The sequence below is a fragment of the Solenopsis invicta genome, chromosome 12 (genome assembly GCF_016802725.1).
Source record: "Solenopsis invicta isolate M01_SB chromosome 12, UNIL_Sinv_3.0, whole genome shotgun sequence".
NCBI classification, from domain to species: domain Eukaryota; kingdom Metazoa; phylum Arthropoda; class Insecta; order Hymenoptera; family Formicidae; genus Solenopsis; species Solenopsis invicta.
The window spans coordinates 10,446,763-10,463,936 of record NC_052675.1 but is presented as its reverse complement, the minus strand read 5'-3'; the positions used below and the strand labels follow the sequence as shown (position 1 = coordinate 10,463,936).

At 35.8% G+C, this 17,174-nt stretch overlaps 1 protein-coding gene across 1 annotated transcript; it reads right to left on the bottom strand.

Moving 5' to 3' along the window:
- Nucleotides 1-863: 863 nt before the first annotated feature.
- Nucleotides 864-12,822, bottom strand: LOC113004227 (protein sister of odd and bowel). Its single transcript, XM_039455801.1, has 4 exons — nt 12,584-12,822; nt 2,569-2,706; nt 2,166-2,346; nt 864-1,880 (listed from the first exon to the last, which is right to left on the bottom strand). The coding sequence occupies exons 2-4, from the start codon at nt 2,685-2,687 to the stop codon at nt 1,554-1,556; spliced, it is 627 nt and encodes a 208-aa protein (XP_039311735.1). The 5' UTR covers nt 2,688-2,706; nt 12,584-12,822; the 3' UTR covers nt 864-1,553.
- Nucleotides 12,823-17,174: the final 4,352 nt, after the last annotated feature.

Below are 17,174 nucleotides of genomic sequence, written 5' to 3'. Positions count from 1 at the left end.
TTGCTCTCTATTTCCTAAATCAGAATCAGTGTATTATTCACTGAAAGAGATCTCATTAATAGATTTATAATTTATAACTATTAACCAGCGATATTTCATTGTTTTTTTTAGTGATAAGCTAGTTCCGATTAGTATCTCCCTCTTAATCACTGAAAGATGCTAAATCGTCGATGATAACAGTTATATATAAGTATAGTACTGCAAATCAGCGTCTAATACTGATTTTAATGTTTTAGAGAAATTAGAGACTGATTGTATTATATAATACAATGTCTAAGGTACATACATATATCTTAGACATTTTCAATTTACATTGAGTTTTAAAGATTGAAGATAGAATCAGTTATCAGATAAGAACACAATCTTGAAGAGAGTCAATTAATTGTCTTCAAGTTCAGTATATATTGATTAAAATGATAGAATATTTGTGGTTGCTTGGAAGTCTAGTAATCTACAAGCTTATTAACTAACCAAAATGTTAACTGCTATTTTGAATTTAAGTGATTTGTGGATATTAAAATCTCGTATATGATCGCATCTTACTTTTAATTCGTTTCGAAGTTAACTTCGCGTCGTATAAACTTGATATTGATTTAATAACATATTAATAGCAACAATAATAGTTCATCATTTTATATCACATATTTATTTGACTCATATATATATATATATATATATATATATATATAGTATCTAGTAAATTTAAATAATTTTATGTATAGATAATTATATAAACTAAAACTGAAACGCTCGCATTCAAATCATTACCACGATCATTTCGCTATTAGAAATCAATATTTAAAAACAAATTTGAAAAATTAGGAAATTAGTCTATTATGGGAAAAAATGATTATTTTTGTCGATTATTTAAAAAAATTTTTTATTACGGAAAGCAAGATCATTTATTTGGTGGAAAATCCAGTATGATATAGAGCAAACTTTTCTATTAATAATTTAGGCAATTATATAGAAGATACAGTTCAGAAATATTTTATAATGCAACTATATTTAGCTACACACAAACATCTATGACGTTATAAGTTTATAAAAATCAATACACAAGAAACCTAATAAACTTCAGAATGTCTCTGATAAAACCTTGCATGTTCTGTGGAAATGGAAAATGATTTGTATAAAAATAAATTCTTTATATCTAAGTGAGGTCGTTCCTCGTCATCGATTATTTAGTAGATGAATCGTATTAATTGTTACAATGCCCTTCTAAAACTAAAGAATTTTCGAAAGACGTTATTTCATTTCATTCTCAAATAAATGGTACCTTAACCAACGTCTATTCATACAATAAGAATACAAAGCAAAGGAATGGAATGCGATCCAATTCAATGCTTACCCTCATGTCCCCAGTGGCAAAGTACTATATGTTATATATGCAGGATAAATTGTTGAAAAATGAAAACTTGCACAAAAATTTAGTTTGTGAAAAAGCGATTGCAAACAAATTTAGTCTATGATGATCAATAGAATCTCTGTTGGGGAAGAGTGGGACTTCTCATGAGTGGGAGATGGATGTTTTATCAATGGTGGGTGTAAAACTATCTCCGCGATAAATGAGCGATAATGAGCAAAACCTTAAAAATAAGAACAAAAGAAAATCCATGTAGTGCAGACTTCTCCTTAACACTGAGCTTAACGTCTCCATTGCCCATTTCTTGTATATTGTCATTTTGTAATTGCAACTGCTGGTGCTGCTGTTCTTTTGCGATCGTAAAAAGCGAATTCTTCTTGTTTGTTGATGCCTGAGTTATGTCAAGGTTTATATATTTCTTAAAGTCAGTGTCGAGTGTAAACTTTATCTCACTGCCTACGCAGTTTGGATCGGAACATGAATGATATCTGAGTATGTGAGTTTCAAGATTTCTCTGTGAATAAAAAGAAACTACAAATTATTAAATTTCATCATTCTAATCAAAACAAAAATGTCTAATTATAGAATGATTTTTAATTTTATTCATGCTTTAAAATTGTACCAAACTGCCAGATTATAATTTCAGTTTGGGATAATGGTTAATTATTCACCATGTATTATTTTAAACATTAAAATAAAAAGTTTCACAAATAATAATACAATGTGTGTTGCTCTTTTTTGATAAATAACGCGTATTTGTTATTCGCATTTTTTTCACGCATCCTAATGATTAACTTACTTTCAAAAAATATCTCTTGTCACAGACTGTACACCTATGTAATGCCGGGCTGCACCGTATTCCATACGCGGTCACTAACGGCGCATCGTCATCATAAAGCCATTGCATATGATCCGCGACTTTTGGTTTATCACGGCATTTCGCCCCGCACCATGAACAGCGATACTCAATAGATCTTGTTCTAAATAAATTACCAAATAAGTACATGAATATGCCATAAATGTGTTTTAAATTAATCTGATTAAAAAAAAAAAGAACTGAAGTCACGTATGATCAACATTATTGCAATGTATTTTTCTCTCAATACTATAACTGGAGTGAATTATATTGACATATACTTGATTGCAAAATTGAATACTGATTCTGCACCAATGATTGCTGAATTGATAAAAGTTAGGGATACCTTTCAAGATGATTTTTCCTCTCGTGTGCGTATAGTAATATAGCGTATTCAAAATCTTCGTTACACGTAGAGCAATGATGTCTTATACGATCTTGACTGGAACCTTTCATTGTGTACATCTTCGGTTTTATATGAATTCTGTGTAAACAATATTAAACTTTACATAAAATAATTTTCAACATTAACACTCTTGATGATATCCAATTATTAAAATAACGCATCTCATATATTTTCATGAAATCTTTGGGATCCCGATTAGAGAAGCGGCATTGCCGCGCGGACGGTATGCCGAGAATAACCAGTGCGAGACACTTCTTCTTCTTCTTCTCAAAGTTATTGGTACCCGTCCCCAATGTACAGCATGGCGGGGACGATTTGACCATAGTAACCAAGGTATTTCTTGTCTTTCTTTCAGTGGTGATTGTAGATTAATTTGGTATTACTGCAAGCGTGTAGAAATGTGTGCTCCGTTACAAAAGTGGAGTAACTAGGTTCTTGAGGGTAAGTCGTAAATCGGAGTAGTTGGAGTCGAGCGCCCTCCCCTTGAATCGCGTCAGAGACGCAAACTAGCGGGTATACCCGCGAGGCGGGAGGGTTTAAATGAGGAGGTTGCATGACGTGAAGTAGGCGAGAATAAGACGACAGATACTACTGGTAGGAAATTTAAGCATGGGAAAGATGTTAATTTCAGAAAAAGGGAACTTGTCTTTAATGTACTTCCTTAGTTTGCAAGATTTCGGGGTGGTGGTAGGACAGTAAAATATGATATGATTAGCATCCTGGCGGCCGTTACCGCAGTCACAAGATGGTAGATTTGTCATGTTTTTTCTGTGCAAACTGTAATTTAAGTTATAATGATTACTTCTAAGACGGTTAATGATGACTATTTCCTTTCTGCTAAGAGACTTTCGATGAAACCAAGGATGTCTGCGAGAGTCTTGCTGATACAAGGCAGCATGCTGGGCACCAGTTCTGTGAGCAGCGTCTTCTAAGTATGCTTTAAACTTATTGCATTTATCGATGTTAGCCATAGCAAAGAAGTCTGCGTAGGGTATCCGAAATGGTGGGGCGTAGCCGCAGCGAGCAGCTTCTTTAGCAGCCGCATCCGCCGCCTCATTTCCCGGAATTCCTCTGTGTGCCGGCGTCCAGCAAAGGGTCAGGTTTACCCCAGCTTCATTAAGGACAAACAGCTTATATTTGAGGCGGTAGACAACGTAATTATCAGCTTTGTGACTGTGTTGCATAACAGCGCGTAACACGCTGAGAGAATCCGTGAAAATCACTACATTCTTCCAGTGGAGTTCCTCAATGATGTCAACAGCCTCGAGTAGGGCCCACGCTTCAGCGGTGAAAATAGACGTTTCAGTGGGCAATTTATGGGTGACGGAACGGCCCAGGCAGGGGATCCAGACACTGGCCCCCACGCGAATACCTTGTTCAGATTTGGATCCGTCTGTGTATAATTTAACGTGCAGACTAAAGTGTTCCTCTACTAGACAGCGAAAGCTTTGTCTGATAAGTTCGTTAGGTGTGTCTTTTTTGAATTTTGTAAGGGAGTCGTTGATTTTCGGTTTGAAGCAAGAGACAGGATAATTATATTGAAATCTTGGGATTACTGTACTGCGGAAAATTCTATTGCCATCCCCGATAACGTGCACGTATACACCAAAGATGGGAAATCTTTTAAGGATACTGATTCTATCCTGCCGGGAAGTCGCTACACCCTTCAGGGCTTCTAGAAAGGAGATGACAGGATTACTCTTGTTGGCTAGTGCTTTATATAGGTATTTAGAGGAGATGTGTGAAACTCTAATTTCAAGAGGGGGTTCTTTAGATTCGAAGAGCATAATGTTGATGGGAGTGGAAATTCTGTAGCCGTATGCAACTCTGATGCATCTGTAAATTAGCCTTTTAAGCTTTAGGAAATTCATGGAGTTGCGTTGGAATTGAAAGATCTGACCTCCGTATTCTATAGAGCTCCGAAAAATTGCTCTATAGATTTGAAGGAGTATACGAGGGTGAGCGCCCCACCATACTCCTGAAAGGGAAGAAATGATATCAGCAAGCTTTCTGCCTTTAACAATTAAGTGTTTTAGGTGAACATTTCCTCTGAGTTTATTATCAAACCAGACGCCCAAAAAGCGTGCGCTATCGACCCGGGGTATGGGATTGTCGTTAATAATAATGTTAAGGGTATTATTCGTATTAAATTTTGATGTTCGTTTCCTGGAAAAAACAATGAGCTGAGATTTTTCAGACGACAGATCTAAGCCTCTCTCATTAAGGAAAAGGGAAATACGATCTATAGAAGCCTGTAAGGCAGCAATAGCGTTTCTCTCATTATCAGAGGCCACAAACACCGCGAGGTCGTCAGCATATTGTAGAATCTGGGTATTATCAGCTAAGTGTTTGCCTATATTTCGAAGATAAATGTTGAAGAGTGAGGGGCTAAGGATGGAACCCTGTGGAGTACCCTTATGTACACGGTATGGACCCTTTAGTTCGCCGCCAACTGCAAAGAATATTTCTCTTTCGCTAGTGAGGTTGTAAATAAAACGGCAAAACTTGGGGGGAAAGCCCATGTTTATCAATTCCTGTACCAGAATAGCAGGGATGACGTTATCGAAAGCGCCCATGATGTCAAGGAAAGCGCAAGCGACAAGTTTACCCTCGAGGAAAGCGGAATGCACATAGCTAGAAAGAGAGACCAAATTGTCTACACAAGACCTGTTAGCTCTGAAGCCAGCCTGAAAATCAGGCAGAGAGCATCTATTTTCCATAGCCCACCTGAGTCTCAGATATAAAGTCTTTTCAAGGACTTTAAGGAAGCATGATAGAAGAGAAATAGGTCTTACTCCTCCTTGCGGCTTGGGTATCAGTACGATGAGCGATTGGGACCATTGCTTCGGAAACCGGCCCTCCTGTAAGAGGGCATTGAACAAATTCACAAGTACAATGATGAATTCGTGAGGCAGTGCTTTAATAATTTTGTAGGAGAATTGGTCAAGCCCAGGAGCAGAGGAATTTTTCATATCGTCTACGGCCGCCATGACTTCGGGAAGAGAAACGTTCAGGTCCAAGCCTTGTAAGTCAGCATTGGATGCATTCTGTAGGTCATCACTGCCATCATCAAAAGAGCTCGATGTACCATTAGTCCAAGAGGGATCCTGAAAGTAATGCAAACATGAGGGGGGGCAGAGCTTATCAATAACAGCTGATTGCGCCTTGATGACACTTTCAGTGTCAGGTTGAGTATGTGCGTTGACTAGATTGCGCTTTTTGAAAAGTTTGATCAGAGACCAAAGCTCAGCAGTGGGAGTTTTGGAATTAAACGTGTGGCAGAGGTTCTTCCAACCTTTACTTTTGTGTTTTTTGAGAAGTTTGGTACACGATCTTTTGGTCTGCACAAAGTAATTGTAATTATCGAACGTGGGATATTTTCTGTAGATGGCAGTGGCTTCTCTACGAAGGTTGACGGCTCTCTGGCAGTCATTGTTCCACCAGGGAGGGAGGGAAGTAGAGGGCTTGATGTTAATGGTTCTAGGAAATCTTTGTTCTTCAGGAATGAGATCGAATAAGATGTTCCTGATGTGATTGACAAATGCTATGTATTTCTCGCAACTGTTAGAGCCTGAGAGATCTTCGAGTTTTATTGGATTTTTTAGACATAAAGCATAAAAGATTTGTAATTGTTCCTCGGAGAGAGGCCATTTGTAAATGAATTTTTTGGCTTGTTTGATAGGTCCATTAATTTGTATAGTTAGCGGGAAGTGGTCACTACCCCAGGTGTCACTCAGTATCTGGGATAGACATAGAGGAGCTAGCTTATGAGAAGAAAGAGAGAGATCAATAATTGAATCTCTAGATCCTGGAGCCGTCATCAAGGTAGGGCTCATTTCATTGAGGATAACATAATTGTGTAGTTCTATGGCTTTGGCTAAAGACCGGCCGGGACCATCATCATAAGCGTTATACCAGTGTATATGATGGCAATTAAAATCGCCAATCAAGAGTGTAAGTTGGAATTTGTCCTGAAGTTCAAGCAGTCTATTAAAAACGGCGAACGGAGTACACCTGCAAGGGTGGCGATAAGTGTTGACAATCAAGCACTGAGAATTGTCAACCTTGATGATGATACCGAGAATTTCTAAAGAAGGGTGCGAAAATGCGTCAAGGTCAATGGTGGAATAAAAAATATTTTCCTTGATCAAAATGCAGAGTCCACGCATGTTGGGACCTGTAATGTCTCGCCTAACAGTATGATAGCCTTTGAGATGGAAGTAGTTTAACTCATAGAGTATCGTTTCCTGAATGCAGATTATATCGTAATTATACGCGAGGGACTGCAGGGTAGCCGCTTTGCTACGGAGACCTTGACAGTTCCACTGTAGGATGTTCACAACATTAGACTTACGCGTTTGATTGTTACCGTTATGGGTGAGCTGTGTCCTCCCGTTATAGTTATTATTATTATTATTGTTATAATGGTATAAAATATGTTGTGTCGCGGGTGACATTATTTGAATAGACCAAAATTTAAGATGTAAGGTTAGAGTCGATTAATACTGGGAAAACGTGATTAGATGAGGATTGGCTGTTTTCTTTTAGACCGTTGTAGGAAGCCGTATGATCTCTAGAATATTCTACTGTATAGCTTGAATTATTAACATTGTCAGAATTATTACCATCAGTATTAGTCCAGGAGTTAACAAAATATTTAAAAAGGCTACTGAGTTTATTAGTGCTAAAATAGTTAATCAAAAAATTAATTAACTCTTCCGTAGCCGCATCGTAATTTTTGTTAAGTAGTAGTGGGAATATCTTTTGTAAGAAGAAACTGCTAATATCCTTAATGAAATCACCGAAGCTTGCAATGTTGCAGTTTGGTTCAGATGAGTGCCCAGCGTTTGCAGGTTCACTTAAATTGCTGTGATTATACGCTATTCCATTTCCTGAAGAAACCAGGGGACGACCGTTGGGGTAACATTGGTAAAGCCTGCCCGGGTCCGTCGAGTGTCTGACGGGAGGGGGAGGACGAAGGTGAGATGAGCTGCCACGTCTGTGAGAGAAGCCGGGCTCAGGTGAGAGCAAATGTGCATGCGGGCCGCCATTAGAACTGGACTGAAAGTTACTGTTGCCTGCGACCACACCGGCATAAGAACTGAGACGGCGAGATGGAGCCGAGGAATAATGAAGATCTTCCATATTTTCAAGGGCGTCGAATCTGTTATGACTGTGAAAATTGGAAAGGTAATTAGTGTCGAGTGAGGGACGGTTGGGCCTATCCCTGAAGTGTTTATTATATCTAGTATAATCGTTATCTCTTAAGGGAGGGAAATTACCGAAGTCCGTTCTAGGATCGTTAACAATCTGAGGTGGACCAGAGTATTGTAAGTTGACATCAGGATTACTGCGTTTAATGATCTCTCTTGCTTGGAACAGGGAAATGTTTTCGGTGGCCGCAAGGGAAGTGATCTTTTTTTGGCTAAGGACTGTAGGACAGTTTGGAGACGTAGCAAGGTGATCGCCCTTGCAGTTAATACAAACCGGTTGCTTATTATGCATGGGACAGTCATTATCATTATCATGTTTTCTTAAACCACATTTAAGGCATCTTTCGTGGCCTTTGCACGAAGTGCTGATATGTCCAACCCTGTAGCATTTGTAACAAATTTTTGTTCTGGGAATGAAAGGGGTGACTTCATGCTTAGTTTTAAAAATGTAAACGTACTTTGGTAAAGTTTGTCCTGCAAATTTAATACTTATGTACGATGAAGGAATTAATATGGGTTCACCATTTCTGATAACCTTCTTATTTAATCTCTTAATTTCTAGGATTCTATGTGAATGGGCTTCAATTGATTTGAGTATAGTATCCAAATTAATACTGGGAGGGACGTCTTTAACTAAGCCGGTACGTAAAATACGATATGAGGGGATGAAGGCACGTAGATTATGGAGCTTCAACAAAGGAGAGACTATTAAATTGTTGGCAGCGGCGGCGGATTTAAATTCAACCATAGCTTTTCCGCGACCTATCTTTTTGTTTTCGATGATGTCGTTATTAGCGGCAATGCTGGAAATCAAGCTGCAGACGTGCAGCGGGCGAGCGGCCTCCGGATCAGCGGCATCAATATTAGTGTTATATACGTACACAATGTATGGGGGGTGGTCGTCTCGCGAGTATTTTGGCACATTTGGTCCATTAGTAGAAGTAGTGGGGATCTTATTATGGCTATCGCTGGTAGTGCCACCCGCTCTAGAGCCGTTCACGTCTTGAATGACACTTACTTGTCGAGAGGAATCGCATTCTTTGCGGCTAGGGAGATTTGAGCCTGAAGCCTTGCTATTATTAAGGAGGTTATGTTTGCTTGACTTACTGACTTTAGAGGTAGATGCGTTTTTTTGATCTGTCGTTTCCTCGAGAATCCTTTTCCTCTGCGGTTTAGCTGATTCAATATCCATGGGTGCCTGTCCGTTTATCGATTCAGAGTCACTTACTGTAGATTGCCTGTCTCCCGTAACTTGAATATCTTCTGGAAGAGTCTGAGTGCAATATGTAGAGGTTAGTTCTCGGTTATAGGCGGCTTCGAAGACTTCAAAATTGCCAGCCGGGATGCTGCTGGGTATGTTAGGAGCTGGGGGAATGGGAGGGTAAGGAGGGTGAGGAGGAGGGGGGGGACTAGGGAAGCCCGCGGGAATCCCCGGGCACGTCCGGCCGACATCGTCGGCCGGTGTTCGTGCCCCGCCGCCCCCCGCCACTGGGGCAGGGGGGTCTTTGTTCATGTTGCGCAATACCTAATTTGCGTAGTTAGGCTATGATTCGCGCACTTCAAGTCTAATTTGCTCTATTTCTGGTGTAGAACACTGTGTGCTATCTGAGGTAGCAATAGGCTTATTAATTATCACAATCTCAACGGATGGAAGCCTCGATCACAACCACACAACCGGTCGCCATGAAGCGCCATGCGCGAATCCAGTGCGAGACACGAATACGGAGACGTACATACACTACGATCTAGACCGTGGTGGGAATAGACCAGAATAGACATGGTGTGCCAGCGTTTCGAGCGCATGGTGGAAGGGATAGCATGGTGTGTGCAGTTCGGCTAAACCACGCCCACTTTTGCTCTGCAAGGGTTATAGTTAATAAGACAGCCAACTGTGAAAAGTAAAATTATTTAGTGTCAGCCTGTTGGTATGCTGGATCTACTTTCTTTGTTTCACACATGTTAGTTTCTCTTTCTATCCTTGTATGTATATTTTCATGGCTCGATTTACATACGTCAGAAGGAAGGTGTGATTTGCATGTAAGTGATATTTTTTAATATTTTACAATTGAACAAGTTTGTTGTTATATCAAAATTAAATATTAAATTGGAAAAACTTAATAATAAGACAAGCAAATACAGTTATTTTTGTTCAGTTAAATTCTGAGCGTCCTCATTATTGTATAGATTTTTAGCAATAAAAAGTAAATAGGTAAAAATTAAATAAGTAAATAAATAAATAAATAAAAAATAAAAAACAATAAAATTAAACCTAAAAAACATATAAAAATATAATAATACGAAAAATTTTGTAGTTATTAAAAAAATAAATATATATTAACAATAGACGCCATAAAGCAGATATGGATGGGGCGCGTGTATAGCAATATAGATATTTTTAGTTTATTTCTGAAAAATGTGTCTTCGAACTATAACTTCACCATACATGTTTGAATTTGTTGTTAAATATGCTATAAGTTTTGATATAAAGTAAATTTTAAATTTTTCAGAAATTTAGAAGAGAAGGAAAATTTCGAGAAAAATAACATTAAAAAAAATCTAAACAAAGTGTTATAAAATACATAGAAATATATAAAACTTTTATTTAAAACTTTTTTTTATATTTTTTACCATTTCGATGGTATTACTTAAGTATTAAGATTTTTTAATTCAGAAATTAAAAAATCAATTTATTTCAAGAGTGTGTTTTATCCTCTTGACAATCATATGGGCCCGTTGTTATACATATAAAAATACGTGTCCCACATTTTTATCTGTATTACAACATATTAAAAGCTTGTCAATTTCTTGCACACTCTTACGCTGTTTCCTATTTCTTTCACACGTGTTCTTACGATGAAAAGGAAATGGAGGAAACTAACCGAATGAACCGAATCTTCGGTCAAAAATTAGTGTAACACTTCACGTGCATAACTGTTCCCGATAGAAAGAGAAGCAGATATTTGAATAAGTGCATGAAACAAGGATAGATGACTCAGCATACCAACAGGCTGACGCTAAATAATTTTGCTTTTCACAGTTGGCTGTCTTATTAACTATAACCCACCGATAGACGAAGAGGGCAAATTTTTAGAGAGAGACACGCGCGAACTGCACACACCATGTTATCCTTCCATCATGTTCGAGCGTCTAATTCTCTCCCCTCTCGCTTATTTTCTGTTCGTTCGGCAAACAGATTAACCAACCTTGTTTAACTCCGTAAAGTTGTTATAACTGAACTGTATAAATCAATCAGCTTGCCGCTTTTCCATAAAAGCTAAAAATTGATTGGCTACACACTTTTCGATCTGAGAACTCGGATCGATAGCATCGGTAGCATCGCGAACACAGACCTTTAAATAAACTTTTTTTTATCCTAATTAGAGTATCATAATGTTATTACAATTTATAAGAGCTAATTTCACAATCTCCTGATTTAGTACCGACCATGATTGATTGTTTCTGGTCAATTTTACTTAACAAATGCAATATTTAAGATAATGAAATAAAATGTATAAAGGATGCATAATAATAAAAGAAAAACAATATAATAAAGAATAATAATAAACGACTTTTATTAATATAAAAAAAAAACTTTTATATACAGTACAAGAATAGACTTCTGAAAATGTCAAAATCTGTATGTTATATACATTTTAATTCATTTTAATAATACATGTTAATAATACATTTTAATAATATCTACATTCAATACATTTTAATATAACAGTCTTATACTCAAACAAACGTTTGTGTATTCACATCGCATATTATTTCTATCAAAATGATATGTCAATCTCAAATAATGATATCCCAGATAGCATAAAATATTTATAAAATATTTACTAAATATTTATAATATTTATTTTAATATTTTATAAACATTTATCAAAACATTTAATAAATGTTTTTATGGCCGTAGATTGGACTGATTATAAATATTTATCATAAATGTTTCAAAAATGTTTATGATTTATAATAATTATTTTGAAAATGTTCGAAATATCCACATAAATATTATATTACACCACATAATCCCAATGAGTAAAACAATATTTCTATATTTAAAAAAACAATTTTCGCAAAAGAAATTCCATTCTTAGGAATTTTTTTCGGAAATTCCGAAGCGGTCATCCATCCAAGTCGCGACCAATATTTTAGAAAATATTTTAACAATATTTTTGATAAAGATTTTTATAATCTTTTTCCATCATATATATAAAATATGTATAAAATATTTCTATAATATTTATAAAAAATATTTATGATAAATATTTATTAATATTATATATATTTATTAATATATCAACTTCCCTGATATTTCGAAGCCAGCCCTCACGCATAATTTCATTCTTCGGTAAATGGAAGAAACTTACTTTTCAGAGATTATCTGTTGTATTATTTGCACACGATTTTACAATATACCGCATTTTTATTAAATTTCACATAAAAAATTGTGAATTACGAGCTCCTTGATTTTTCGCGTACTCCAAACTCCAAATTAGGAAGTGGAAAACGAAGGAGAGACAAGGATACAACGCGTAACAGATATCATACGGTGTAACAAAGATACAATGAAAACAGTTGTAGTAACCTCATATCATAAAACATTTAGTTTTTCGCAGTTGCCAGCCTGTTTGCCGAACGACCACCTCGATGACAAAAGGGGCGTGACTTCCGAAACGCTGGCACACCATGTCTATTCTCACCACGACCTAGACGCAATTCAGCGCAATTCTACTTACTGTTTTGAAGCCCCAAACGTAACGATGCAGTCAGCAATCTGACCTTCTTCTTATTGAATTGACAACCGTCCCCAGTAAATTAGTAGGGCAGGACGATTTGGCCATTAACCAGAATAATTTCAGGTTGTAGAGAAGTGTAAATAGTGAAATGAAAAATATGAAGGGTAGACAATGACTACAATGATGGAGTCGAGTTTATAATGGCTTCTTCTTCTTCAAGGCCTCGCATATGAAATCATGGTGGAACTGGTGGAAGGGATAGCATGAGATCTGTTCGAGTTGCTTGAAATCCCTAAAAATTTTTGCGCTCGAGATGAGATGAATATATAGCGTTTTTCATTGGGAAAACTAGTGCGCACTGAAAGGGGGTGCGCACGATTGGACACCGCACGATTGGACACCACCACTCACAGCGGCCGATGCCTAGAGTTTTTCCGTTGGTTTGGTTAGATAAGTCAAGATTAGAGTCCTATATAAAGAGAGAAGCGACATCGAACTCCCACCACAATCTTCAGTATCCAATTGAGTCCTCCACCGCCATTTTGGGACCGCTCTAACGTCATCAAACACCATTCGTATCATTCTGCAAATAGCTGTGTTCACAATATGGCTGCTCGCTTATCCAATCAAGTATCAATCATTTCTAACCAACTTTTCAGCGTCGGCAGTAGTTGACGGGGTTATTCATTATTTATCTTATCGTAAAATCCATGTAAATTTCTTTCTCTAAATACAGGTTCAATCCAGTATCGTTTTGGAGTATACGATCTCTTTTTCCTTTTTTTCATTACTGCTGCTATTACTGATAAAATAGCTGCATGAGTTACGTTCCTTTTCCGATTTTACACTGTACAAACATACAGAGAGCTTATATGACTACTCGTGTGCAATCTTTAAAAAAATGCGAACCCTGTTCCCGTTCCTATTATTTCTAATTTTTTTCTTTTTCTTACTTTTCTTTATTATTTGAACAGAATTTAAGTGATTTATGGATATTAAAATCTCGTATATGATCGCATCTTACTTTTAATTCGTTTCGAAGTTAACTTCGCGTCGTATAAACTTGATATTGATTTAATAACATATTAATAGCAACAATAATAGTTCATCATTTTATATCACATATTTATTTGACTCATATATATATATATATATATATATATAGTATCTAGTAAATTTAAATAATTTTATGTATAGATAATTATATAAACTAAAACTGAAACGCTCGCATTCAAATCATCACCACGATCATTTCGCTATTAGAAATCAATATTTAAAAACAAATTTGAAAAATTAGAAAATTAGTCTATTATGGGAAAAAATGATTATTTTTGTCGATTATTTAAAAAAATTTTTTATTACGGAAAGCAAGATCATTTATTTGGTGGAAAATCCAGTATGATATAGAGCAAACTTTTCTATTAATAATTTAGGCAATTATATAGAAGATACAGTTCAGAAATATTTTATAATGCAACTACATTTAGCTACACACAAACATCTATGACGTTATAAGTTTATAAAAATCAATACACAAGAAGCCCAATAAACTTCAGAATGTCTCTGATGAAACCTTGCATATTCTGTAGAAATGGAAAATATATAGTTTGTATAAAAATAAATTCTTTACACCTACCCAGTGAAAACGTTCCTAGCCATCGATTATTTAGTAGATGAATCACATTAATTGTTACAATGCCCTTCTAAAACTAAAGAATTTTCGAAAGGCGTTATTTCATTTCATTCTCAAATAAACGGTACCTTAACCAAAGCAATGGAATGAAATCTTTTTTCCTTTACATTAAAAGAAGAAAGATAAACTCTGAACTAGTTTGAGGAACCTCTCTGGTGAGAGTAAAAAATAAAAAAAGCGCTACATTATTCCCACCATTCGTTTTTTTTTTCATCAATCAGCACTCAGTATTAGCGGGGATTCACATCTTGGCGGAAAAGCAGAAAGCAGAAAGCAGAGTGTCAATTAAAACTTGCGCTGGTAGTATATAGCTTCAAAATTCTGCTACAGACTGTACCTGTTTACTACCAGCGCGATTTCTGATTGGCTCTCTGCTTTCTGCTTTCTGCTTTTCCGCCAAGGTGTGAATTCTCCCTTAGGGCCACTTGCACCAACGCCGATTAACTTAATCGCTGATTAGTCTATCGGAATTGACCAATCGTATTTGTCGTTAAGTAAAAACGACAAATGCGATTGGTCAATTCCGATAGACTAATCAGCGATTAATAGCGTTTTCGATTGGGATGCACTGGCTGCACTCAGTGTCAGGCGCGTGTTCGATTGGCAGTGCCAATGCGCACTTGGCTAGTGTCGCGTGTTCGTTTGAACGCACGACACTCGCATAGTGCGCACTCAGTGCGCACTAAGTGGCACGAGATATTTTGACCGTGCCAGTTCAGTGCACTGGATGCATGTAAGCATCAATGCATTATTGTAATCAATAACGAACGAAGTTTCAAAATTGAAAAAATGAGCAATCCGGATTTGGATCTTTTTGATATTTTGGAGACATTTTTGGAATCTTCTTCTAGTTCAAGCGAGGAAGAAGAAATAATTGCAATCTTCCAAACTAGAAGAATGATTCCAAAAACTGTAAATTATGTAGCATGTGTAAAAAAATGGATAATGACACCGTAAGTGTTATATCTTTTATACAAGTACATCAATTTTATCTTTTTTAAAATATAATTAATTATTTGATGTAATATAATAGCATTTTTTTAATGATTATATACTATTTAATTACATATAGTAAAAATCATTACTTACTGAGCACGAGATTACGTTTTCGAGGTTACTTTTTTTCTTTTTCGCGTGATCTATTATAATTAACTCAAGTGACACTTTCACTGAAAATTTGGGTGTTCTTTTGCATTTGCACTATTCAGTGCAACAAATGGAACTTGTCCAGTGTTGGTGTGAACTGAGTGCGCACTGGTGCGCACTAACTTTTTCCCAATCTAAAACGCTATAAGTTAATCGACGTTGGTGAAAGTGGCCCTTAAAGTGCCAATGTCTGCATGAGGATCTAGCTTAAAGCCTTGTGTTTACGAGATGCTAGAAATCGCGGTCCAAAATATCGGACAAAGAGAAAATTGACCAATCGCATTAATCAGTTAGCCACATTGCTCAAATGCGATTGGTCAGCTTTTTCTCTTTAATCTTATGTCTATGAGTATAGCATAAGACCATTGAACCAATTAGAATCCTATGTAAATCAATATGGCTTCTTGACGCTAGATGCTTATTGGTCCTGCGATCTTGCGTTATGCATTACATGTAGAATGGGCTTTATGCTATGGTTTCATTGCATGTTGATATTGCTGGCACTAAAAAAAAGATATGAAATTCAGAAATTTTTGAATTATTTCTGCTCTTGTTCCTGCTTGAATTAATAAGTATGCACTTTGATGCTGGCTCATTTTAGCGTCAGCTTAAAACGTGCTTTTGCGTTTTCTATAAAGAATGTTATTTAGTATCTGTATCGATAAGGTTGGTCTCTTTTTATTAAAAGAAAGGATAAATGGGTTAGTGGTATTGGAGCGAAACGCCATTTCTAACTTGCCTCGAGTCGTGATCAATTGAGATAAGAGGATACAGGGGGTCTATCATGTAACATTTTCCCTAGGGTGGAAACGTGAAAAGTGAAAAGTTTCACGTGAACTACTCGATCATGTACGATTCCACGGAATCATGTAACTCACTCATGAGCGGAAATATGAACTTTTTCACGTGAACTTTTTCGTCATCAGCCGTGATGGCGAAAAGGTGAAAATTTAGAGAATTAATAAATTGTATGTATTTTGAAATAAGAATGAAAGTGTGGTAACAGTGTGGTAACAGTTTGAAGAGGTATTATTGAAAAGGTTAACCTTTTTGGTATTTCATTGCGTTGATAGGATAAAGTAATACATACATAAATAAAAATAATGCTTTTGTGATGTAATTAGGTTTGATATTTATATTTGACAAATTGATATTTTGATAATTATATAGAATGAGGTTTCATCAAATGCAAATTTAGATAAAAATATACTTTAAACACGTTTTGATACACGATGATATAAGAAAGGTACGTCTTGTGAAATAGAATATTAATCAATCATGTAAGTGTTTATAACTTATAAATTTGGAAAATACATGTGTGAGCGGAGAATTCAGTTTTGATCAAGGTCGTATTCTAAATTATTCAATATTTTTTAATTAAACAAAGTTAAATTTAATGACTAATGAAATTAATTTACTTTAAAATTTGCACACATAAAAAACTAATTAAAATTAATTTTGAAAAACAATGTTTGAATTAAATTACAATGTAATTTTGAGTATTAGTTTACTACATAATAAAATAGTTGTTTCAATATATGGATCATTAAAAATAAATGTAATATATATTATATTTGTAAATTAAGTTTATGCAATATAACTAAGAAATATTGTTATTTATTTATGAATATTTTTTTTACAATTTTTTTTATATAATAAAATTTTTACAGTAGAAGTTATACTGTAAAAGCAGGTAGAAACTTTTTTCACGATCGCTTGATAGTTGCAATGACAGAGACTCTAATGGTGAAT

Coding starts and splice junctions, on each gene's coding strand:
- LOC113004227 (XM_039455801.1), bottom strand. CDS start 2,687: ATGTACACAATGAAAGGTTCCAGTCAAGATCGTATAAGACATCATTGC. Junction 2,347..2,568: donor AGGAAAAATCATCTTGAAAG/GTATCCCTAACT, acceptor TAATTTATTTAG/AACAAGATCTATTGAGTATC. Junction 1,881..2,165: donor ACAAGAGATATTTTTTGAAA/GTAAGTTAATCA, acceptor TTTTATTCACAG/AGAAATCTTGAAACTCACAT.